Here is a 27,519-nt window from a genome sequence, read left to right as displayed (position 1 = left end):
AAACCAACCACCAAACCCAACAAACCAAACTACTATAGGCTTTACATTTTTTTTCTATTTTTCCTGTTTTTAAGACAAGCAGCCTGGAGGACACACACCAGCGCATCAGTCCGACTACTGGAGCTGGTTATCAGGGACAGAATATGGGGTATTGGTTCACAACAGACTGGAATCAGCTGGTGCCACCCAGGTACATGAATACAGCAGGAAAATGCAAAACTTCCACGAGCAGCTGCCGCGGCAGAGTCAGGCCCCTAACGGCTTTGGCTACAACGGTTCGGGTGCTGTTTAGTAAGCCTCTACACGACAGAACACACACAAACAAGTGCCGCGAGAGAGAAATGTTTCACCACTCACATCTGTCGAAGTGAAACGTAATGCATGGTCAGAATAGCACAAATGAGACCGAGTGTACATATATATTGTATATTTTTAAAGGAACGCAGGTAATGCCAAGGGTGCTGCTGTGACCCAAGGAACAATTTCTTGGCAGGCTGTCAACAAGGTTTGTTGTTGGGGTTTTTTTAGAACAATTTGAAAACAGTTCACTGATTATGGGAGTTAAGTGAAATAACAGACCTCACAGCAATCATACAGTTGGCACTTGAGAAATCCATTCTGAATTTTGTTCTAGGTACATTCCATCATGAGGTCAAAGCAGTGGCATAGATTAACACAAAAATTTAGCTCTAAATATATTGTGTGCGTGTGTACGTGCACGCATGTGAAAAGCACAGAACAAAGACAGCAGAATTGTTTCCATCATCCAAATTGCACAGAAGACATTAAAACAATTTAGACATAAAACTTCCAACAGACATCGAAATGGAAGAACCCCAAACTAACACCGCTCCCTTCCCATACACAGATGAACCTTTTGCATTATTTAAGATACACACAGCCGGGAAGCAGGCCACATCCAGGGTCAGATGTAAACAACTTCACCGTACAGGTACAGTTGAAAACCAGCATTGGCATCAAGTGACTTTTGTGAGCAAAACTTCAGTGCTACAAATATTTTGTGCGAGACAATCCTTTCAATCTATGTTGAGTTAAAATATATCAAGTTAGAATTAATTCTCAAAATCTTTCTTTGCATCTTTCTGAACTTGGTAACAAATTCAGCACGTGCAAAGTCATTTGAGTAAGACTGCAGAGAGGCACATTCTCATAACCTTCACTGTAATAAATAAGTTACCTGTCCAGAGACAGAAGTCAAGGAATCAAAACCAACTAGCAGCTTTTCCTGGCAATTTTACTTCTTGATGTGCATTAGCTCTGGAGAAGGTTCACCAAGGAATCCAGGTACCCTGCCAGCCCTTGAACTCATTTTCAAGTATCTCTCAGCTGAACTATACACTTAAATTACAAAGGATTGATCAGATACCGTTCCATCGTACTACTGCATTAAAACAACTGTGGCTGAAAAATCTCATTGAAGGCTATACAGTATTTATGTTCATATAAAAAGAGAATGTATGGAACACAGTGTTTAAATTAATAAATAAGGTTAAAATTACAGGAAACAAAGTGTTGCCACTAGCCCTTTCTAGAATGAATATTAGAAGAAAAGTCCATTTAACTTTCAGTCCACCAACAAGTACACAGGAGTTCCATCAAAAAGCTGTGCTTTTTAAAATCTCTGGATTTTCTTCTTCCTCCTTGGAATCCCTTGTGCTACTAGATGCAGGTCTGTATTCTAATCTGGAGGAAAAAAAAAAAGGAAAGAAAAAAGAAAATAACTTAAAAAAAATAGATGAGAGAACAGCAAAAAAAAATCTTTGATATCTTCAGCCCTATCTGACATTACAGCCTCCTAATTTTAATATCCTGATGACTTCCGTTGGACGGGTCCCTTTCATAGACCAGGTGTATGCTTACGTGCCACCTTATGTGCAATCACAGCCGGGGCAAAAGGACAAACGCTCTCAATGCCTTTTTAGGTCAGTTGAACTAAACTGGAAGAGTTCAGCCCTTCACCAGCACTTACATGACTTTCAGAACCTAGAAAGATGGATTATAACCCACAAAGTGTCCCTATACCTTTAAAAGCAACTTTATAAAGCAATACACTTTTACAAATGCAGTTCTCATATGTACTTTTATTCAGTCCTCAGAGTAAAATGATAAGTGTGGAGCCTAACATGTACATACAAAGATACACACTTGGGAAGAAGGACCAGGATTCCAGCCAAGCTCTTCTATCTTCAACAGAGCACTAACTAAACTACTCAAACCAACTCCCTGTGACAATACCCGGATAAGTCCACTCCTCTCCTCAGAACAGAGGACAGAGGTGTTAAGATGAGAAGGTCACACTTACCCTTTCACCAACAGCATTTGCTCAATTGTGTCTGGAAGAGGCATACCGTAGCTTTCTGGCAGAAATAAAGTCAGAATTCCTGATAGCACAGTCAGGCTCCCCATCAGGATGTAAGGCAGGAATCGATCATAGGCACCTAGCAGAATAAAAAAGAACCAGCTCAGAGTCTCCTAGGTACAGGGCTTTATCAGTGCAAGATTTATGCTTTCAGTAAAAACCAAACAAACCGACCCTCCTCACAGCCTAGCATTCAAAGCATACATTGCTATAAATGTGGTTTTAGGAACTTGAGAGATGGAAAAAAATAGCAGTAAGAGCTGTCCTTAGTGAGTCAGTAAGATTGTGAGTCTTCAAGAGCATCTCTTCAACAGGGCACAAAACACAACTTCTCTACGTTCCGACCATTCCTCAGAGATGTCGAGGCCCCATTTTTACCTGCAGGTTCACACGAGACCTGGACACAGAGAAGAGCAGAAAAGCCCAAGGACCCACAGAGGCAGGACATCGATCTGGGCGAACAGCATTGCTTTCCAACCGCCAGCATCTCCCCCGCACGCGCACAGCCTAGTTAACTTACCGAGGTAAACGAAGTAAGGTGAGAGGATGCTGCCCAGCCTAGAGGCCATGGAACTTGCTCCAACTCCCATGTTTCTCACTACTGTTGGATAGAGCTCAGCCGTGTAAACATAAACCATTGAAAAGGCAGATGTGATCCCAAATTTCCCTAACATCACCAGTAGAATAGATAGTGCACGAATATCTGAAATCAAAACACAGTAAGGACTTCAATAAAGCTCTGACAATTCATGGTATCTCTTAATTCCATTGTGTTTGTATAACTCCTGCCAAATTAATTCCAGTATCTGGTGTCTTTTGTTCCCTGTACATGGCTACAAGCATGGGCAACATTATTTATTATTTTTTACAATTACTAGGACTCAACATTTTAATTTCCTCTTGAGCATGGGGCTTCCTGCCAAGCAAAAAATAAGGAGGATAGAGCGAGAACTGGAAAGGTCCTCTCAGATTTCAGAAGCCAGATCTCTGCTATTGCAAACAAAGCCATATATCCCTTTTTAATAAAGTGAACAAAGTTAAACATTTGAAACAAGTTATTTTTGGTTTCCTGCTCTGGTTTCTCATTAACATTCCCAGCTACAAGTCAATAACTTAATTATAGGAAGCTGGGTTGACTTTAACTGGGACAGTAAGATTTGAAATAGATCGTATCAGTGTCCAATCGACTCAAAGGACAGGAGGTTAAAAAAAAAAAGGGGAATGCAACACATATATTGCCTGTATAAATCAAGCAAGGCACTTCTTCCACATTCTCTTTTGTTTATTCTTTGATTTGTAAACAAGTGCTAAGCAACACCACCACCCTATCATATTCAACATCATTATCAGTAACGAGTCCATAACCCTATTAATCCAATTGGCCTAAAGATACATATGGCTTGATATCCAATAAATGTTATTTTATCCTCCTTTCCAGTTGCCAAACATTATTTTAACTATCAACACTAAATCAGTACAAGAGTCTTTACTTATCAAGAATGCTTCCACAATGACTCCTTTGAACAGAACTGTTTAAACAAGCCAGAAAGAGACAGTCATTGACAGCTATTGGGGAAGTAAGTTCTGCAGCCTTTTGGTAACCTCCGCTTACCAAATTCTGGTTGGTCTAGTCTTGGTTTTAACACTTGGACCTTACCCGGGCACCTTGCCAGGGATGTACATTAAAGGGAAAACAGGACTACAATGCTAATCCCAACAGATCAAAGCCAACGATCTATCTTTAAAAGCATATCTGAATTGACGTGTTGTGGGAGCGCCTTGCGCAGCAGCACCGAGAGCCAAGGAAGAGGGGCAGAGATAGGGAACGAGTATCTGTATTTAGTCCCCTCAGAACACTTTTCCTCCACATCTGCCCAGTGCATGGTACTGCGCTTCACCTATCATATGTATTTGAGATCAACTAACGATTCCATACGTGAAGGCACCAGCTGAATGAAGAGAAGAACACAGCCTCCCAAGAATAACGCAGCAGCCATTGAATACCGTCGAGGGAGATTTCGAAGCAGCAGCCAGGAAATAATGTAGGCTGGAACTTCAATCACTGCCGAGAGGAAGCAGTTCACATAGACGTCTCCATGCAAGTTAGGTGTGTCAAGAGAAAGTCCAAAATAACCGACAGAGATTATCATCCTGAAAGAAGCAGAATAACAGGATCAAACAAGTTTCTTGTCTTCCTGAGGTTGCCATGAACCTCTTTTACATCTCTGTTAAGCACAGAAATGACTATGTGTAAGGCAAATCCAGTATCTGCCAGATTCATTCACCTCTGAAGCACCTGAAGTGCTGACTTCAGAAACAGCAAGATAACAAATGGTGCTGATGCTTTTTATCTTTCAAGTTGCTCTTGAAGTCAAAGAATAAAATATGTTTTAAAAAATTTTAAAATATCCTATTCAGCATTAACACAATTTGGTAACTCCAGAGCTGTGGCTAGCCTTGCTGAGGCACTGGCCTATGACCCCACTGGTGCTGGATGGTCCTGCAGCTATATGGTCATACTTAATTTCCGACGCCATTGCATGACTTTGCAGCTGTTCAGCCCACTCTCATTCAAACCACTGCAAGGAAATTCTGGTTATTTGTCACTTTTAGACATCTCTCTGCATTTGTCTCTGCTAGTTGTGCTCATGGAGAGAGGCTGACTACCACTCATGTATGCCCCCATACTTCAGGTCACCCCTGGGAGATCATAGACTGGTTTGGGTTGGAAGGGACCTCACAGCCCATCTAGTCCAACCCTCTGCCATGGGCAGGGACACCCTCCACTAGCCCAGGTTGCCCAAAGCCCCATCCAGCCTGGCCTTGAACACTGCCAGGGAGCCAGGGGCAGCCACAGCTTCTCTGGGCACCCTGTGCCAGGGCCTCAGCACCCTCACAGGGAAGAATTTCTGCCTCGCATCTCATCTCCATCTCCCCTCCTTCTGCTTCAGGCCATTCCCCCTTGTCCTGTCACTCCCTGGCCTCCTCTGGCCTCGCTCCAACAGCTCCATGTCCTTCTTGTCCTGGGGACCCCAGAGCTGGACACAGTTCTGGAGGGGGGGGGTCTCATGAGAGCAGAGTAGAGAGGGAGAATCCCCTCCCTTGACCTGCTGGTCACACTGCTGGTGATGCAGCCCAGGACACGGTTGGCTTTCTGGGCTGCAAGCGCACATTGCTGGCTCATGCTGAACTTCTCATCAACCAACAACCCCAAGTCCTTCTCATGAGTGCCGCTGTCAATCCATTCTGTTCCCAGCCTGCAATTGTGCTTGGGACTGCCCCGACTCACGTGCAGGACCTTGAGCTTGGCCTTGTTGAACTCCATGACGTTTGCACGGTCCCACCTCTCCAGCCTGCGCAGGTCTCTCTGCAAGGCATCCCTTCACTCCCGCGTGTCAACTGCGCCACACGGCTTGGTGTCATCAGCAAACTTGCTGAGGATGCACTCGATCCCACTGTCCATGTCACAGACAAAGATGTCAAACAGTGCCACTCCCAGTACTGACCTCTGAGGAACACCACTCATCACTGATCTCCACTTGGACATCGAGTCGTTGACCACAACTCTTTGAGTGCGACCATCCAGCCAATTCCTTATCCACCGAGTGGTCCACCCATCAAATCCATGTATCTCCAATTTAGAGACAAAGATGTTGTGCAGGACAGTGTCAGATGCTTTGCACAAGTCCAGGTAGATGACATCAGTTGGTCTTCTCTTATCCATCAACGCTATAACCCCGTCATAGAAGGCAACCAAATTTGTCAGGCATGATTTCCCCTTAGTGAAGCCCTGTTGGCTGTCACCGCTCACCCCCATATTTTCCATGTGCCTCAGATAAGCGATAATCATTCACAATGTCATGATACAGCAGTTCCTATTACTAGTAGTTACAGCCTTAGCCTGAAAGTTTGGACTACTGAGTTTTACTGCTGCTGTAGCTTTTCATTATATTTACCAGGAAGCTCTGAGTAGAGAACATTGTTTCCAGATCATTACCCTCCATGCTTTGTGTATAGAGCCTGAGAGGAGTATGGCATCCTGAGAGACCCAAACAATCCGGGGTTTTCTCTGCCAAGCTGGCTGGGCAGCACTCAAGTCACGTTTGCATGGCTCGGTGCCTGGGCTGGTCAGTGTAGCAGGACAGAGCTTGGTGGCTGGGAATACTGCCATTTTACCTGTGCCACTGCCAGATGAGAGCTGGCTTCCAGGTGATCAAGGGAAACAAACTTGGCCTTGGAGACAAATCCTGTTGCGTCTTGGGAGACGCTGGGAAGAGAGGGCTATGCTTCACCAACAAGGAACACGTGGCAAAGAAGGAAGTAACAGGCTCTGGGCCAGGACGTGTCCAGGTGCAACGGTGAGGCACAGAGCACGTTGTACTTCATCTCCTTCAGCATCTATGTTATAACAGAACCTGGAGCAAAATCACTGCACACCACGAAGTGGATCACTGACCAAAGATTAGCTCTTCCTCCTCCTCCTCACTTCACATGGAAGAGCCTTCACAGTGCAATTGCTTCAAATAAGTTGCCCAGTGTACCTGGGAAGGTATGAAGTCATGCAGCTGAGGGTAACCCCCCCACTGCTCAGTGTGCCTTGCCAGCTAAAGCTATTCTTCTCAAAAGCAGTTACATGGTGTTTTCCACGATGCTGTGCCCAGCCCTGTGCTCTGAGTTCTTTTTATACACAACAAGCTGTGCTTGCAGGAACTCACTTTCGCCTTAGCTATTCACATTGATACAGTTATACATTTTCTGGGAAATCTTTAGGGGTATTTACACATCCCAGGGCGACAAGAAGCCAAACTTTCTCCTCCCTGATGCAAACCCAGCAAAGGTATTAAAGACCCATTACTTACTCAAAATTAACAAAATATTCAGAACTATGTAAAGGTGATACACTGCTATCAGCAACCATTCTCTTTTACAGAGCTTCTTTTGTGAGATCTTTTAATTCATAACACAGAACATACCATCGGTATACTATGGGCTGGAAAACATTGCTGTGAGTCAGCACAAGATGCTTTCTATTCTGGGAAATTAATTAAAAAGACATTAGGCAACTGACCCGCAAGGTAAAAAGAGTGGAAAAATTGCCCAAATCAACTGAACACTTTTCTGCCAGAGGAGGTAAGATTGTGTCAGTCAGTTGCACATGTTTGACTCTCTGTGACTATCATAAAACTTCACTTATCATGTGGTGAAAAGCCCTTTAGCATATGGAATGGATTACATACATACTGCCATGTCACCCTGTTTCTCTCAGATGCTTTGTCCTACCAAAAATGCTGTTGGACAGGTTTTGCATTTGATTTCTACAACCACACACAAAAATCGGCTGAGTCTAGGAACTCGCTACTGATCTACTCCAAGCAGATTAGAAGTTGGGCAGTCTCAACTCTCTAACTCACTTCCAATTAAAGGTGAGAGTCAGCATTTGGACTTGGGGGAAAAACAACAGCATATGGAAACTGTACTGACATGTCCGCAAAGAACCAACATTATTTTTCTTTTTTGAGCTGTTTTCTGCTCAAGTTCCTTTCTCAGTGTGCTTGTAGCACTGTGCTTGGTGATGGGCAAGGAAATCCAGCTTAAATATTAGCCAAGTCATCCTTTGATCCAAAAAGCCACATCAGCAACTCAGAAGGCTGAAATCCACAGCTGTCTCCCACCAAACCACAAGACCGCTGTTCAATACGGCAGCAGATAGACTTAGTTAGCTGCAAAGCACTTGGGGGACCTTCTTGGATAGGACACTGTAGGTATATGCACTAATTAAACCTCACTTTTATGGCTGCTGGCAGGCTATAATCTACCCTCTTCATTTTCTCTGAGCAATTACAGCTTCATTGACATTTCCCATAAAAGAAAATGACAACCACTTCATCATTGAGCATAAAATATGGCTTCAGCTAGTGCAGAACCAAGGCGAAGATGGCAGGTAGACAGAGTAGCTAGCAGGAAAGTCTAGGGAAATCTCAGATTAGAATGTCAGGGGCAGCTTTATACCTTTAAGAGACAATACCAAAGAGGTGGGGAGAGTCTCTCCAGAAGTGAGGCGTCACTGTGTTCAGACCCCTGGGCAGCAGTTCTGACTGGGGGACAGGGCATGACTCACTCCTCTTAAAAGGCTTTGTTACAGTCAGATGAGGATTCCCCAAGGACCAAATCAGGCAGGATTCCCACGCACCACTGCCAGCTGATCTGATTCTTGCTCAGCTCAGGATATGCCTGACTGCTTCAGAAAGAAATAACAATCCAGATGTATTTCTAGACTCTTACTGAAATGAAGAGCCTACATAACCAGAATTTTGTTGCTTCAGCTAGCAGGTCATTGGTTTTTGAGCTGGTTTTGTCCATACCTCTTCAGAATACCTTAGTGTTCAAAGAGCAGTTTTTAACTGTTTTGCTGCTTTCGTGCTTACATGCTCCTGCACCACACTTGCTTACCAAAGAATCACTGACATAATTGTGATAGTTAGGATATTTCGGGTTTTCATTAGATCCAAAATGGTGTACGTCTGTTGCTTCTGGGAATTCATATCTTGCAGCTGGAAAAAAACAAACCAACCCATGGGAACATTAACTTCCTGTAAGCAGAATTATTGTGCAAAAAAACCCCCCAACTTATACATCAGTATTTTGATATACTGCAGAGCTGAAACAGGTGCCTCACTTTTAACCAAACACATATAAGCCATAAGAACCAACTACCTATGGAAGTCATTGTTCCTCTCTAATTTAAAGTCACATAATATTTAGGCTGAAATTAGTAATCATTTTCTCTCCCTGAGGCTTCACTTATTGTTACTTTTATACTTGAATTATAAAGCAACAGCATTAATTCACAATTTATACGTCACTACTGGCAGGGTCCTTACGTCCAGTTTTGAGCACTGCACCTTGAGCATCACACAAATCAATGGCTCCCCGACAAGGAGAGCACAACAAGGATGACGAGACATTTGAAAAACCTGATCTGTAGAAGTAGAGGGTTTATTTAGCCTAAGGGGCAGGAAAAAACCATGATAAACTGTCCTCTACATCCACTGCAGAGAAGGGAAGAAATAACTAGATTAAACAGCAGCAGGACTGCGCTGGACCTAACAGTAATGTATTTAAACTGAGACAAACTGGCTAATGAGCTGAGCAGTCCCCATCATTATCTAGCCTGTTTCTGAGATCTTCCTCTAAGAATATAAGCAAAGAGACAACAAACTTCTCCTTTCCCCACAAAACTTTCCAGCTCCTCAAAATAAAACCACTTCCCTGTAAACAATGCAAAAATATTCATCCATGAAGCATGCAAACAAGTTTTGTGCTTGATAAGACTATAAAAAAAGGAAAGAATTAAAGTTTGGGGGTTTTGTTGTTTGGTTTTGGTTTTTTTTTTAGTTTAGGCCTTTAATTTAGACCCCTAACAAGGAGAAACTAGGGAGAGATTTTTCAAAACATGTAAAAGGTGATTTAAAAGGACAAGTTCCATTGATTAAAACTATCAGTTCTGATAAAGGAACAGTACATGGCTGAAGAACCACAGTTTTCTAGATATGTCATATTCTTGTTATTGCAAGAGATGGTGTGTTTTCAGGATTTATCACAGGCTACTTACTCATCAATTTAATGGTATTTTTAACAGTCTTACAGTAAGAACATTTACAAGATTTTGATCTTATAATCTTCCACAGAGATTCTTTTTTCTGTTAGGACATTTTGTATCTATCTAAATCTGTGACTATCAACAGTTAGAAACCTAACCAAGAAAGAAACAAGCATCCACCTTAGCAGCTCAAAATGATCAACTGAAATAAAGGTAATACTGAAATACTTTTCATTTTGACACTTTTTGAATTGTAAGCTGCCAATACACCTCACAACACTTGCGTGAAGACTTCTCTTTCCACAAGTAGAGGAATCAGATCTCTATTGTGCGCAAGCACAATAAACTGCATACAAAGATTACTTCCTCCCTTGAATTTATAGGTCAGTGTGACCTGAGAATGTCAAAATAAATTTTAGTATGTTTAAAGACTGAATACCTTTTCTTGGCACTGTGCACTCCTTCATGACATGTGCAAATGGTTACCAATAAAAGTAAACAATGATTGTAATTTCAAAACACTACAGTTACTCACTACTTCAAACTCTTCTGAACCCTTTCAGCCTGGTCTAATATACCATCCTCTACTTAGAGGATGGTATTTTAGATGGTATTTTAAATGGTATTTTAATTAGTTCAAATTAAAATATTTTTTCCCCTAAAACATCAAGCTGGTCAAGCAGAAGTAGTTGGATGTATTGCAGGACAAAACACATCAATAAAGAGACAAAAGCAACCATTTGTTTAACTTAATTCCTCATCAATCTTTCTTCCATATTCAGTTAGTGATGTTTCTTTTGGCAAGCTGGTTGCTGGACACTGATTTCAGGCCCTTAACTTGTCCCTCAATTCAAAATATAGATTATCTCCTCAATGTCTTGTAAACTGTATCTGAGCTAATGGCAACATGAAGTTTATGTAACCTCTGCGGTCAGGTGAAAATTCTTTCTGAGCAATACTTTGTTCTGAAGATCTGGAGGATAACAGCGGTCTGATGCTCGTGCACACCAAACTTCAGTGTATTTGCTTTTATAAATCTTCATTTGCTATGTGAGGCAAACAGTTCTTCACATCTGATAGCTTTCACTCTGCCTGAAGCCAAGCCTCCCACCACACAAACTGCAGTCAGCTTTACAGCTCACAGCCCTTTCTCATAAATCACATGATCTTTCCTAAGTACTCTCCAGTTTTGCCACTATTTGTTGCCAAGAAACCAGCAAACAGGAAACAAAAAAAAAAAAAAAAGGAGAGAACCCAAACAAACCACAAAACAAAACCAGGAACAGTAAAATTAGGGAGTTACAGTTGATGACAAAAAAGGACCCTGCCTTTTAGGAGCTGGATAAGCAGACAACAAGGACAGGCTAGAACAAGAAGCTGTGAGAAGGGCAGAGAGGGTAAAATGATGATTTGAAATTAAACCTGTCATCCAAACATTTCTATCCCCTTCATATGGGATAATTCAGTCAACCAGACCCTATTTGTGCTACACAGCTTGTTCGCTAATAGTCACCTGCTGGATCCTAACTGGTTTTGCAATCTCTGCACCCTAAATACTGCAGGCATTGCTCTCCAGCTGCAGGGGGTCGAGCAGTACTCCAAACATGAGCTCAGGTTGCTCCTCCATCCAGCACTCATGTTCCAACTGCACAAGGGTTAAGGGCCAGCTGGGTTTCCAAGAACCTCTCTGCAGCATAAACATGCTTCCTAAAAACTCAAGAGACACTGTGAGTCTTCTGCTTTACAGCTTTTCATAAAGCAGACGAAAGAACAGTGTAAACAGACCACTGATGAAGAAAAGTTTTGCACAGATTTTTTGATCACAGCACTACTTTTACCTTAAAAAGTAAAAAGATGGACTGGAGTTCTGCATTTAAACAGTGCCTGTTCACTGAGCTCATTTTCCTTCAGAATGTTAATTTGTGTTTCTGAAAGTTGACATGCAATGATTTATCTGTAAATAAGCACCATGTAGTCCAGCCCACCCTGCTGCAGAAATCAGCATTTCCCTGGGACAACATCCCTACTCTTGCCCCTGCCTTCTGCTGCTTCATAATCCAGCCCCATTCAGAGGTGACAAACAGATCAGTATTTCTTTCTAAGAACAGGAGATGGAGGACCGCAGGCACAGTAACCTTAGGCAGATCTTGGAGCCAGAGCTTATTTTCCATTCTCCTGCTGTAGTGCTGGCAATGGGTGAGTTTTCATGCCTACAGCATAAGGAAGGAGGAAAAAAAGGGAAAAAAAAGCGTGTTCTGATGAAAATCCAGGGAAAAAGCTATCATAAGAAGGTCTGGGTTTTCCTGGCAAGACCAGGATGTCTGTCCTACTATCTACAAATAAGTGGACAAACGGGTTGGTTCGCACCTCAGCTAACTTCAGCCCAAATGAAGTTGTTTCAATCCCAGCAGCAAACATATTACAGTTTAATGGCTAACCATTTTCCTTTGTCTGGTACAGAGGCCTTGTAAAGCAAGCGAATATACAAGGTATTTTCACGTAAACAACAAGGCAATGTCAACTCTCAACCAGAACACAAGTGGGCAACTGGCCAGACAGACTCTACAGATCTGGCCCAAGAGGTGCCCATTTTCTGGATTAGGCAGTTTGTCTGTCTGACTTTTGGAGGTCATGGTTGAACGAGCGTGGAACTGCTTCTACACCGTAAGGTCACCAACAGCTCAGACAAAAGGGGGATACCTAGAGGAAACAAGATGACGTTGGAAGAAGCGGATGGGGAAGAAAAGATACTACTGACTACTCTACTTGAACGGAGCTCAAGTTTTGCTCTCCTGAACATGGCATAGGAATTGGAGTTGAATATGGAATTGAATTAGAATGACATTCTTTCCACTGCCATTGGCCAGGATTAGTCCTGTGTTAGACTTTTACAGAACTGTATTGGAGTGCACAAACATAAAATCTGTTCAGCACAAGTGTTTAGATCACAAAGCAATAGGTGCCTCAAATTCATTACCTTCCCCCAAAAACTACAGTTTAAAAGGAAAAAGGTGGTTGTAAACTGGATCAAAAAGATGTTTGCATTACAATGCATGTTGGCATTCCGATGGGAACGGGACAGTGAGGGCTTTGCAAATCTGAATGAAGCAGGGAAAGGGTATTCTGCTTTTCAGGAAAAGGATGACCCATTTGAGAAGTAGGTAATACACTACAGGCGTACTCAATTCCTATGTCCAGAAATTAATCACTTTACACAGTCATTAATAGGTCCAGCAAACAACTGGACTGCTGAATGAATCTTACCTCACTAGGGTCAAGTATTACATCTGGGGCTGTAATGCCATTAGTTTTTGCAGCCTTTCGGATGATGTCTTCTGCCTCCTGAAATCTTCCCTGGGAGATCAGCCACCGTGGAGATTCTGGAATGACCCTGCAGAAAAAGTTCAGAATAACAAGCATGCATTTCCAGAAAAAGCACTGCTGCAGGCACTAACACACATTCCAGGCATGAAGATCTCAAAACTTGCCACATCTTGCAGAAATTAGAGCAATGACAACAGAAATCAGATTTACAAGAGCAGACGAGCATACTGAACAAGAACAGACTAAAATGCGTTGTGGATTTTAGAAGTACTAAAGAAATAAGCGATGACTCAGAAAAAGAGCGACCAAAATCTTCAAACTATGGGGAAACAGTTTAATTAAAGAATTCAGAAATGTGAATACACAAGCAGCATGCTGTACATTAAGAGGCATATCCTTAAAGAATAACACATATAAAAATTAGTAACTTTAAATACTGTCTTATAAAGGCAAGTCAGAAAGTAGAATTCGCCTGAGTCATTCAACTTTGTAAGAAGCCAGATGGAATCACAAACAGAAATGCTAGTGTAAATGAAGAAACACCACCACCATGTGGACTAGTTAAGCTTTACAGGTCACCTAACGTATTTCATTAACTATGGAAGAAAACATGCCAGTCTCGAAGACACAAGTACTGTTTTGTACCTTTTCCTATCTATGTCACCCTAGCATTGCCCAGCTTCCCAAAACAACTGTCTTATTCTGCCCTTAGTTCAGGTCTTCCCTTAAAAGCCCATGGATTTCAGTTGCTGCACAAGGATGAGTTTTACTGACTTTTTTTTCCCCTCTCTGCATGCACATCACTTAATTTTATAGGACCCTACAGAAAATGAAGAATAGGCTTTTCAGGCATGAGTCAGATCACCCACAAAGCCATGGACTTGTAGCTAAACGACTGGGAAGAGTCAAGGACACAACATCCATCCTTCACCCGCCTATTCCTGAATTTCATTGGTGCAGTCTGGTTGGCTTGGAGTCTGGATCTTAAAAATCTGCAGACAGGACCTTTTAAAGACTAAAGTCTTTTAAATTAGTGATACTCACCACCAGAGCGGGATGCAGAGCAGCCCAGGTAGAGTAAGTGCCAGCAGCAGCATCCGCCAGTCTCTGATGAAGTAAGCAAACAGTGGCAGCAACATGTAGCCAAACGCATAAAATATGCAAACACCTAGCGTGCAGAACAGCACACGAATTGATTTGCCAAGAATTTCTGTGCCTGTTCAAAATAAGAGAGTGAAGATTAGTATTTTAACTTAATAGCAACCAAATAACTTACCAAAAATACCTCTAACAATTGGCTTTGAAATACACTGCACCGGGTAGTCACAGTGTATAGTGTGCTCTGCCATCCAGTTTTAGAGGCATCACAGATCTGCTTCATGCAACGATCCTGGATCAACCCAGGTAATTATACATATGAAAGGAAGAGAACCGGGCCATACAGTATTTCTGTAGTTCAAAGTAGCTAATACTTCTACAATTTTATCTTCTTAAAATCTCACATTTTACTTGAGGAGCTAAACCCACCTATCCTACCACAAAACATTCACAATAGTTAACCTCAGCTCGATGTCTATAGGGTCCTCTCCAGCTTATGGAGAGAGACCAGCTTCTTTCAAGGATTAATCAGAGATGCCTACATTAGGTTCCTGATTTGTATCACCTTCTAAAAGACTATTTCACTATCAGCCAAAAAACCTCGCAGTCTTTCGGTGTACATGCATGGAGTTCATGTGGGGTCACTAACAAAGGCCAGGCTACCGGCAGTGGAATTAAATGCACAAACAATGCTTCCCTCTGAATGCTTTGGGACCTGCAAATCAGGACACATAGAAAGAAATATAATCTTCCTTGTTTCCACAGAAATCAAAGAAGGGATGTTTGCAGCGAGCTTAGCTAATAGTGCTTTCACAGCTGCACTGGCCACCTTTGGCCCAACAGGAATTTCTTGCCAACATTTGGTACTTTGGACAGTGAGGTCACTGAGTAACATGAATAAAAAAAGATTTTTTGAAATCTCAGATTCATAAGGTAATTCACATTCCCATGATGAAATATGGTCTCACTTAAATTGAAAGTAAGTACCATTATGCCACTTAAATTTTTACCATAGGCTGTTTAAAGGAGACTTTATAACACTTACTCCATTTTTTTTCTTTTGCAAGTTTTTCAATCAAATAGGCATTTAGGCCCCAAAATGTACAACAGAAATCCCTGAAAAATCATGTCTTACATGTCTTATCTCTCCAACTAGATGATGAACTTTGTTTTGAATAATTGATTTCTGGGTTTTTTTGCCTTTTTAGGATGGTAAGCCACGGAATTAATTCAGATTGCACCTCTATCAACTGGTAACTTCCAAGTAGAGGATGAGTTAGCCATGCGTGGTGAGGACACGCTCTTAACAGTGTGGCTTGGCAAAACAAATCAACCCTAAGCCAGTACTGGAAAGGAGCAGGAAAAACACAAGACTAAAGAACGCGTACTGTGCCCAGCAGGACTTGCATACCAAGAACAAATGCTGCCACGTAGTTAGATATCTGTCCCATGCCAACCAGCACAAAGAACACTGAGAACATCTCCCAGCTGGTGGAGAAGACCTGTATGAAGCTGAAGCCAGTCTGCATTGCCAGAGTTGCAAACAGTACATTCTTCCTGCCAAACCTTCCATGAACAGATCAAAAACAGAAAAAAAAAAAAAAAAAAAAAGAAAAAAAAGATATGATTATACAACAGCATGAATGAAATCTTCAGAAACAGAAAAATAAGATTACTCATATGCATACTTAAGAGATACAAAACATCTGCAAAAAGCAGAGGTTGAGGAAATGTGATACAGGCACAACTATTCTATATACATCCACTGGCAAGAAAAAATAATATTCCAAGGGCTGCTAGTTAAGTTGCCTTTAAGTATGTGCTGGAAGACTATTCCTTTCTTACTGACAGGATGAGCAGGGAGACAAATCATCAGGAGCAAATTATTTAAAATGCAAGAATATTAGATGCTCCTTCCCCTCTAAGGAGCACACAGTTCATGACACAGATCAGCATGTTAAAAAAAAAAAAAACCCAAAAAGAAAAGGAAGGAAAGCTTCTGAAACAGAGGTAAAACAGGTTTGTAAGACGTGATTATCAGTAAGTGGTTCTATGCTGCAATCTTCATTCCACTATGTTAAAAAAATGAACCAATTGAAGGGATTCTAGCAATTCTATTGATGAAGTACGAACAAAAAGAAAAGAAATTAAACTAAACCCAGCTGTGAGAAGAGTGCCGATGGCCCAGCCCGGGCAGCCCCATGCCGCAGCAGGCTTTGCAGCCTGTGACAGGACATCTGCTGAGAGCAGGCTCACGCAACCCCACTCCCAAGTCAGGCTCGACCAGGTCTACAGTCGGTGCCACAAGCCTCAGGGAGGTCACGACGCATTAAGAACAGACCGTTACTTGAACTTGAAAAATATTTTGCCAGGCGGGGGGGGGCTCAGACCCGCTGCTGGACTTCCTGTACCAGACGGGCAGTAAAACACCACACGCAGCCCCGCCGGAGCAGCCTCCTCACGGGGCTGCTGGCTGCACTTGGTCTCTGGGCCATGAGCTAGCGGCAGTTCGGGGCTACAAGAGTAACGGAGTGAGCTGCACTGATGGCCCCGACTGCATCTGCTGAGGGCCTCGGTCACCATGTGAAGGAGCTGCAGGAGGAGACTCCCGTAGCAGTGGAGGTGGGAAGCTCCTGGCACCAGGAGAACAGCTCCTGCTTCATCTGCCCGTTAACCACCATGGAAGACACTCAGCATCCTTGTAGCAGATGAGGGGCTGGGAGCTCTGTTGAATGAAGCACCCAAGCCCTGCAGCAGCACCGGGATGAAGTGGTGGGAGACCCCCTGCAGCAACAGGGGAAATTGCCCCTCCTGTGAGAGCACAGCTGGAAGGCATGAAGCTCTGCCTGGGGATGGATGGCAAACCACCTGCTTCGCAGCTTCCACAATGCAGATCACTGGACTTAGATGCTGCATCTGATGATGAGGAAGAGAAGCTATGGGTGTTTATAGAAAGAGAATTTAAAATTTTACCTCAAAAAAAAAAAAAAAAAAAAAGGAAAACAAGCCTCAGAAAACTCTCTGAACACAGTCCAAAGTAACTGGAAGAGAATGTCATTGATCTGATTTTTCCAGATGAAACTTATCTCCTAGACCTGTTTTCTGGCATAAAACCAGTTTGCTCCAGAAGTGATTTTGCTGAAAAAATACACAGATAAAGAGAACACCCACTAACAATCTTTGTAACATTCTGTTCTAGTTCAGGACATTTACTCTATACACTCTGTACGTTCAGATCGGACAGTCACAGAACAAAGACACATTAGTAGTTGCAGGAAAACACAGTGCAAATTTCACATATGAGAACTGCTTACAAACAGCATCAAACAAAGAGCCAGCAGCTCTGGTGTATATACTTTACTTGTCTGAGAGCTGTCCCGATACGAAAGATCCGAGCAGGACGCCCACAAAGAAGAGGGAGGTGCTCAGGGGTCCCTTCCAGTCGTTGTCACATACAAGATTCCACTGCAGGGAGAGAGAACATGAAAGTCTTCCAATAAACAGGATTTCCCTTCCCTCCTAAACACCTTGGCTGACCCAGATAAAAATCTACCCTTTGAACAGACAACCTCCACAAAAGAGTAACTAACCTATGGCACAGAGGCAGCTCCATGAACGTAACGGGAAGGGATGGTGGGCAAAGGCCACTCGCCCGGAGCCATCTCGGGAGCATCCCCAAGGCCCCAACACAACTTTCAGGTGTGACCCTTTCTTCACGCAGTCGGTGGCTGCGCTATCTCCCCTACGCGTGTATCACTGACAGTAACTAACAATTCATCACGTGCGTGGGTCAGCTTCCTTTCAAAGGCTCTGCACATGGTAAAGTTTGCCGTTAAAAATCCACATTTCTCATTTAAGAGAAATTGAACTATTTAAAGAACAACATAGAAAAATAAAAACCTCCTCCTTTATTACATTTTAATATGGTTTTGAGAGACTGGAGACTGCTCACTGAGAACATCAATTATAATCTTTGGAATACAAATTGAAATGCACACCAAACAAACCAAGATTGCCAAAATGAAAATAAAAAAGAGGAAAAAACCAAGACAGACTGCAATAGTTTCCAGTCTCCTACCCACTTCATTCTGATGTTTTTGAAATAACACTCATGTTATTTTTGTATCTATACCAACATCTCTCACTGAAAGAGTCTTAATTTTGTTTTGGTTATCTGGGGGGAAAAAAAGCATGTAAATATTAGAAGAAAGGACAAAACCCAGCAGGGATGCCTCATCCCTCACCTCACTGCTATGCAGGGACTGGAGGAGTTCCCAGAGCTCTCGCGGTCCTGCCCCGCTCACCCAGCAGCCTGCTGGCAGAGGGGCTGCAGCCCCACAGGACAGGAATTTGGAGGCAACCGATGCTTCTGACATGAGGCCAAACCCTCCTGATCAAACAGCTCCCACAGAGCTCCTTCTGATCTTTTAGGGATGGAAACTTTTAGGTTTTAATCTCTATTAAAAAGGTTGAAATGAAAAGAAAATGTTCACTCTGACCTCAATAATTAATCCCCCTTGCTTCCCAATTACCAATAATTAAGTATAGTGTGTTTTCTACTTAGGGTTTTTTTTTTTTTTTTTTTTAATTTGTACTGTACCCCATAAGATCTGCCCCTGCAGCTGCTGTGTGTCCCAGCTCCATCATCGACCCCGCGCGTGGGAATGCCAGCATTTTGCTTTGCTTGCCAGCTCCGTCTCCTTAGCATTAAGCCTTTGACTCCAGGAATCTCACAGCCCTTGGTCTATTAACAGTTCATGCTACAACTACACTCCAGTGTGTGTTTTTAGGTTGGGGGATCACTAAAAACCAGGCACTGAATGAACAACACCAGCAATTGCCTTCCACTCCCAGATCCCTGTGGTAACACTCAACTGAACCACCACTTGTTTCATGGAAGAGCATCTAGTTTTGAATTAGAACAGGAAGTTTTTCTAGAGGTGAATGGTGCTCATTCATACAGGCTGCACACTCTCATTGGCATCTAACTTTAGCTGCCAACTCTAGACTCTCTTATGATTTCATCTCATCAATTATTATTTTTTAAGCTCATGGGAGCTAATGAAATGCACCTTTCCCAATTTGTAACTGTACTCGAGTCATTTCTTACTCTCTCCTTTGATAAATCTTGTGGTTTTGTGTCTGAAAAATCTCTCCTTGTATCAGACTTCATATCCCTCAACATTATTCTTGCACTTATTCCCCAAAGCACCTCAAGCACAGGCACCAGCCCTCAAGGCAGTGCTCCAACAAATCCTACTGACACCATCAATTACACATCATTACGGACATTGCTTTCAGAATCATAGCTTTCTAGTGTGCTAACAAAATTATACCACTCAGGTAAGGGATTTAACTTAACTATAGTTATCAATATCCTTTAGATTAATAACTGTAATTAACATTAATAATTAAATCTCTATTTATTCAACAAAAGCTATACTTCATTATAGATTAAAGAAAGTTTGAGCAATTCTGTGGTGACCACAGAGGCTAATGCAGCCAGGAAGCTTCAGCAAAATGTATCTGGCCCTTGGAAATATACAGCAAATGACCATTATCGAATTTATATAGGTCAAAGGTTTCGGTGATTACCATACGCCTTCATTCAATGAGACTTACCAGACATCTTCAATAACACACCTAAAATCTAACTAGATAAACATCTAGCTCGGTGATCTATAGTCCATCATTACTAAATAAGTCATTATTTTCCAGCTGATCACCCTGTGCTTGTGAGTTAGCCATCTCCTCTCAGCTATCTTACCCTCTGTACTTTGGAACAAGACTGCGCAACACTTGGCTTTCCAGACACTGGCATGCTTGTGCCCAGTAAACATTTTCTTTAGACCACTGAGGTAGAGACGTTGCTTGGAAAAGTTCATGGCATTAAAATGTTTTGCACTGTTCTGCCAAAAGCTTCTTGCATTGGCAGGTGCAAACGTATTGGTCCTTAAAATACGGCAATGATTACCAGCTTGTTTTTCTGTCTGCTCTATTAAAGCAGTGTTAGGAGCTGTTATGCTGAAAATCACTTGACCCAGGCACCAAAGTGAACTTCAATATCAAATTTCCAAGGGAAAACTACCTTGGTTGTGCAATACCAGTTATTTACAGACTCCACAGATGCACAACAATCAGAACAAAGGGATTTTAAGGTCTGCTACCCCTTGCCCCGGTAAATGAATGCTGAAGTCTTCAACTTTTTAATGACTCACCAACCAGCTCTACTATATTGCTTGTCAGTGATGGCAGCATCACTCTTCCAGAATGATTCTGCAGCCAGAACCTCCCCCCAACTGTACGTTGCCCAAGAAGTCACCGAAGCATCACTGTTAGAAGACCAGCATCGCAAAGAGCGAGTGACCCAGGTGTAGTTACTCATTGAATCCTGCTGCTGGCAGTGCTGTGTGGACACGGTATACCGTGACCCAGTGCTCTACAATCATGTGCTATTTTCACTTCTTAGTACCCTTTGAGTTAGCCTGCCAGCTGTAATGGCCTTTGCCCCAGTGAATGAGATAAGGTTAACATCAGCAAGGTATGGGGGCTCCGAACAGGAGAAAAACATTTCAGCTTTGTTTCAAACAGCTGCTGATGTTGCAAAGCACTGAGGCCCTAAACACCGGTACCCAATGCTCCAGGCACGGCACAGAGCAGTCTCACTCAGTTTTATTATAATTTTAGAAGAAGACATCCTTCTGTTGCAGTTTAAGCTTCTCTTCTTACTCAAACAGCTTGCAGATACTTTAGGCTGTAGCTACGTCCCGAACAATTCATCAAGTCAGGGTGATGTCTTTGTCAGCAGCCTCACACCGAGCAGCAATACTCACTTATGCATCGGAGGTGAGATACGCACCTCCATAAAGGATTTCTGCTGATACCAGCCACTGGTGAGGACAGGTGGGAAGAGGGGATGGCGAAAGGAGGACATGCTATGGAGACAGCCAGAAAACATGGGACAGCTTGGGGGAGAAGACAGGGGGACACCACAAGGGAAAGCGAAGCAGTTGCTTCTTTAGCACAGGTTTGGGGCCATAGTATGAAACAGTCCCAGGTATTTACAGTCAGCACTTAAGTATCTCCTTAGGAGAGCACTTCCCAAGTTCTGCTTCATCACTTACAAAGCAAGTTGGCCACCTGGAATCACAACCCCAAATCCCTTGCTATATAAGGCAAGCCCAGCTACAAACCTGAGAAGAATAAAGAAAACTAAACTACTCCCTCAGACCTCCTCCCTCCCCACCCACATTTTACTAGCTTCCAGCCTTTTATCTCAACACAACCTGAACAAGAAGCATTATTGCAGGTTTAGCTAGAATTACACTAAGCTGCACTGGGAGAAGTACGTGCTTAGTATCAGCACAAGCGTCAGTCCAGCTAGACTAGTATTTCCTGCATTCTGTCTTATGTCTTTCCAATATTAATCTTGACATTAATATAACACCTCTATCCAAAAAGAAAACTAACCTATAATTTTCACACAAGCCACAATCACAATGAAACTCAGACCCAAGATGAAATATTTGAATTCTTTAAACTGCAAACCATGGAACAACATTCAAAGCATAAAATAACTGTATCAAACTAAAATTGCAAGGCAAGTTTAGGCAGACAGGATGCCACAAGTCCAGCTGAAGATACTGCCATACCACAAGTAAAAAAATATCATTCCTCTAAGGTTTTGAAGTGCCTAGAGAACTTAACGGATAAAGACTAATTTCCTGTGTACAGGCTCTGCATTGCAGAATACCATCTGCCTCGAAAGGAGAGCTGGCACTTCATGAATTACTGACAGTAAATCCTGCAATGGCTCTCACCCAGACACCAACACAGCTCCCTTATCCTGCTTCGCTTTCACTGCAATTCTCTTACAAAATGGTATAACAGGAATAACAAAATTCTAGCTGCTAATAACAAGATATCAATCTTATTTGAGCATGATGTTTTCCCAATATTTTTAATACATCATAACATGGAAATTGCAAGTCTAATTGTAGGGGAGCTCTTCCAAATATCAAAAGTTCTTGCAATACAGCATCACAGCAAACAAATCTATACCACTGCCAAGTATGTTTGGAAAGTTACAGAACTAGCTGCAAGGCCACCAACAATATAATCTGAGAAAAATGCCTTTTTTTTTTTTAAGTGAGGTCCTAAATTACAGAGAATCATTCCACCGCAGGAGCACTCGCTCTTCCCTAACACCATTACTAGAACCCTAAACAAAGATGAACTACGACAAATACAAAAACTTTGAGAGCCTTACGTGGTTACACCCCTGTTATGTAAGGAAAAGCCTCATAGGAAAAGGAATTTTTACAGCTACAAGGTATTGTATCCTCTCACTCCTTTATTTTGTTTTTAAACTGATTTCCTCTCTCGCTGAGATAACACACATGGCTGAAAAAATGAAGTGGGATAGTCCCATGTACTAATATTTTTTTACATTAACACGTTAACAAGAATTTTTGAAGCTAATCCAATATCCTGTACTCTCTCCTACCACTTGCTTCTCTCTGGAAGTAGAGGCAGGTTCTTAAAAAAACTGAGTACTTGTGACCTTTGATTCAGAATCTGGTCTTGTTTAAACCCATATAAATATTCTCTGCTTACTGGAGACCTAGAAATGTTATTAAACATCCTTTCCTCTGGAAATACATTTGTATATTCCAAAGACTTAGAAGTTCTAGATGTTACATTAAAGCTTATTATCTAAATGTAAACACAAGTCTGTATCGACAAAATATACATTCTGCTCAATCTCTCCCCTTGTAGATGTTTTAAATTTTTACAGACATAAAACTTGCGTAGAACAGGAAAGAAAGGGCCAAATATTTTGTAATTCCAGTGCAGAAACTTAACTCTCCCCCATACATCACATTTTTGAGATGGCTGGAGAAAAAGGAAACAGGACTCTGACATCAAAAACTAAGAAACATGAGCTGAGTTGTAATCTAAAAGTAAAGAGCATAACAGGCACATTACCCTATCATTAATAGTCCACGGTTCCTCTAAAGGAGCATTGTTTCCGTTTTAACACTACCAACTGCAGGCCAATCATTCTTTACTAATACTAACCCTATTTTATGTGGCAAGGTCAGAAATGTCTGTACCTTGTACAATTCTCAAGAGTCCTGCATTATGTGCTTCTTAAATCACACCTTGAAAATCTCAGCATCAGAAGTACTTTTGTACACCTGTCAGCTGTTCATCTTTACTTATTAAACGAAAACTAGACTTTTTTTTCCTTCTTCTGACGAGACTATTAATACCAAGATTGTGTACCTGCAAATCACAGAAAGGTCTTTCCATAGCTTTATCAGCTCCTGGGGCTGAGAAGTTGTCAGTATGAACTTCAGCCAGAAAAATAAGCAGGTATTAACCTACAGCAAGAAAGAGGATGCATTGATTTTAAAAGATGACAAACAATGGAGGTGACTTCTTGTCTATGAGGCCGCCGCACTAACACAAATGAAGATGTTGAAAGCTGAACATGGATGGCACTGGCTTGGCTGGCTCCACTCTTAGAAAAGCCTGTGGAAATTACAGCGCCTAGCACAAGCCTGTGTTTTTATTTTGGAAAAGCAGAACAACACATCCCTCTGCCTTCCAACTGAGGGTGAACATCACAACCTCTAGTTTGACAGCTCTACCACACTGCCCATTTGTGTCATTCCAGAAGTCACAACTGCAGTCTCTGCTTGATTCCTGAAGGTCTGGCACAATCCACTGATCTTCAGGGACAGGGGCCTGGCAGCACAGCGGGTACTTGAATCCCTGGCATAAGGGGAATGGAAACCTCAGGGCCCTAGTATCTGCCCGGAACTTTCTCTCCCTGCATGTCCGTACAGGATCCAGAGCGCCAGCCCTGCGCCCAGCCTCAGGACACTTGGCAATTCCCACCACGCGCATCCTTCTTCTGCAAAAGTCAAACAGGCCCTGAAGGTTGTTAAGAGCACAACAGGCATAAAACACACAGCTCTGGAGTACAGCACCCGCACTGAACTGATTTCGAACTGATGAACAATGCAACATGTTTTCAGAAGTTGGGGATGAATACGTAGGTACAAAATTTGGTGTCTATTTATGTTTCACGGTATGTAAGAATTACTCCCATATGGACTAAAACATTTTGACTGCTGTATCATCTAACGCCTTGTCATTATATCATATTTCTAGTCCATGCTAGTATGCTCGTAACAACTCTACTGCTCAATTTTATTCCCAGTTATTCAGTATAGGGCCATAACAGATATGACTGGCAGAAGAAGTTAGCCTTTTCCCTTAATTACCCCTGGTTTTATTCCTTTTACTACCACATATGAATTTTTATTACTCCTACATTCTTTTTTTATGGGACTTATGGAGGAATAAGAATGACACAGATGGCTTCTTGAGCCAAAGCAAAGCTTTTCTTATCCCCTGAGATACAGCATTTCAAAAAGTAAAAGACAGAAAGGGATTTTTGTTACACGGGAGCTGGTTAAATACTGCAGACTGGCTAATAACAACCTTCTGTTGTTAGTCTGCTGAGAAAAGGAGGTCTCTTCAAATGAGAGGGAACTGAATGTTTTAAGTCTCCCCTGAAAAGCAGAACCATAAATGAGGACTTTCTCTGGAGTCATCAGAGACTCAGCAAAAAGCTTTCTTTAAAAACTTCCCCCTTCCCCCTCCCTGCGCCGACTAGGGCTACAGAAATCTGGAACAAAGGTCCTCATGATTATTCAACAAGTTAGAGATATGCAACCAAACACAAGATTAGTGAATCATAAAAGCAGCAGCACCAAGCCAAGAAATTAAACAAGCTCAACACTGAAAACCTGCAAGCATGTGAAAGGCCACAGCTCTTGCAAAACTCCCTCAGAAGTCTTAATATTAAAAGGGAAAAAAAATAAAAATACTGCCTCAGTGCATGATGTCTGGGCAGACAAACATTACCTCCCACAGACACAAAACATCTGCCAAACTATACAGACAACAGGCCAGAGCTGCTGGAAAGTCACAGGAAAACGTTAGCAGCTCCTGGTTTTTTACAGATTATAAGACTCCTCGACGATACTCTGGTACCTCAAGACATTTCAATTTGCACCGAGACAAAGCTCAGCAAAGATGCTGCAGAGACAAAGTACTGGCTGAAACCACGTCTAAGCCATATTAAGGCACTCAGAACAAAACCCGTACATTCACCCATGAACGTGACTGCCCTGAGAAGATGCCAACTGCCTTGTGCTGCCCTAAGAGCAGCTCAGCCTTTCACAACACTGCATTTCAGCAACGACCAGGGTCTAGAGATTCAGAGCAGCTTTCCTCTCAAGGAAGACAGCACTTCTTTAGAAATAGGTGAGGCAATGCCTCGTGCCACTTGTCAGAATCACTCCAGCCCCTGCTGCCATGCGTCTTCAAGGGAAGTTTCCAACTACTCCAGCGTCATCACTTCCATGCCTCCCCGTGCTGGCATGGCTCCTCTCCCATGCTCTGGTCCTCACCCCAGTCGTCCTCCTCCTGAGGAAGATTTCTGTGCTCAGATCAGCTTATGGTCATTAAGTACTTACACCCATCACTATCCAAACACCCATTGCAACCCATTTTGCAAAGCAAGGCATAAAGGCAAATATAGTTCCAGCTCTGTAAAACTTGTCCACAGGCACAATCAGGCAAAGCAGATGTACAAATGGTTTGTAAGCCTTCTGAAAAAACCTCATGTATTATCTGAAACTCAAATATTGCTCAAAATCCATTTCTTTGTATCTTAAGTCAACAGTGAGTCTGTACAGCTTCCACCTAAAACAAGAGGGACAGTCAGCACAGCTTCAACTTTGGTTGGTTGCCCTGACCACAGACTTGACTCACAGGCTGTATGTGAGCAGTTGAGAACCTGACCTGTCCTAGCACGTGAGCAGGGAGACCAACGCAGTGGGAGGCATGGCGGGCACACAGCGAAGTTCAGAGTCATTTTGGACACAGCATCACACCAGGACTCCCTGACTGCTGCGCCTTGCACAACTCAGGGTGACTTCAACGCTTTTTTTTTTTTTTTTTTTTTTTTTTTAAGAGAAAGGAAAAACAAACCCTTTTGATCTCTCAAGTTCAAAGAGACATCTCTGAACCACCGAGTGAGCTGGACCCACGGTCCCCGTGCTGACCCTTGCTCCAAGCCAGGGCTGCAGCTCCCAGATGAAACCCATTAAGCAGTTACCGTACACACTCTGTGCTATTAAGAGAAGGCACTGCCTTTGGCGACCACTTTTGCAAGTGGAGGCAAACAGAACACCTCAAAATAAATCTAGCGTGCCAGATTTAACAGCAGGACGATGCGCAGGCAGGGACCCAGGGCCACAGGAAAACTGCAGGAGAAAGCTGTGCCGCAATAACCACACGCTGCTTGGCACCACCGGTGCCACCTGCCCGCACCTCCTGCTGCGGGAGGGACCCGCTCCCGCCGCCCCCCGCCGCCCCCGCACCTCGGTGACGATGGTGGAGCGGTAGACATCGCGGCTGTACTCCCAGCCGTCCAGGCACGGCTCCTGCTCCAGCGACCCCAGCTCCACGTCGGAGCCGGGCCGCAGCCCCAACGCCGAGAAGTTGGCGAGCGCGGCCAGGCGGTAGCGGCGGCAGCGGCTCGGCACGGCCCGCCCGCCCCGCAGCTCCAGCGGGATGCTGGCGTTGCGCCACTCGCCGCTCAGGTTGGCCCCGCGGGGCACGGCGCAGCGGTGCTCGGGGGTACCGGCCAGGAAGACGATGGAGAGGCCGTTGAAGCCGTTGGGGATGATGCTGGCGCTGAGGAGGAAGAAGACGAGCCGCTGGAAGCGGCCCCACTCGCCCAGGAAGGCGGTCACCTCCTCGTAGTCCCGCATGGCGCGGCTGAGCTGCGGCCGCCGCTACCTGCTGGCCGGTCTGGCGCGGGCAGGAAGCGGCCGCCCCGAGCCGCCGCGCAGCCCGCCGAACGCCTCGCCATGGGCCGGGCCTCGCCGGCGGGGGAGCGGCCGGGGGTGGGGTTTGCAGGCGGAGGCCCCTCAGGTGGGGCCGGCCGCTGCTGCCGCCGCTGCGGGGGAGCTGCCGCCACAGCCACAGTCACGGCCCGGCCCGGCCCTGCCGCCTCAGGCCGGCGCGGGCG

At 43.4% G+C, this 27,519-nt stretch overlaps 1 protein-coding gene across 1 annotated transcript; it reads right to left on the bottom strand.

The window, feature by feature from the left end:
* Positions 1-412: 412 nt before the first annotated feature.
* On the bottom strand, positions 413-27,519 carry LOC104642502 (organic cation/carnitine transporter 2). Its single transcript, XM_075766816.1, has 10 exons — positions 26,867-27,519; positions 17,764-17,867; positions 15,814-15,968; positions 14,349-14,520; positions 13,245-13,371; positions 8,831-8,931; positions 4,317-4,531; positions 2,901-3,083; positions 2,324-2,459; positions 413-1,704 (listed from the first exon to the last, which is right to left on the bottom strand). The coding sequence occupies exons 1-10, from the start codon at positions 27,257-27,259 to the stop codon at positions 1,617-1,619; spliced, it is 1,674 nt and encodes a 557-aa protein (XP_075622931.1). The 5' UTR covers positions 27,260-27,519; the 3' UTR covers positions 413-1,616.

Source organism: Balearica regulorum, chromosome 14 (assembly GCF_011004875.1).
Source record: "Balearica regulorum gibbericeps isolate bBalReg1 chromosome 14, bBalReg1.pri, whole genome shotgun sequence".
In the NCBI taxonomy this organism is placed as follows: Eukaryota; Metazoa; Chordata; class Aves; order Gruiformes; family Gruidae; genus Balearica; species Balearica regulorum.
The sequence above is the reverse complement of the archived record's forward strand: the minus strand, read 5'-3'. Positions and strand labels throughout refer to the sequence as shown.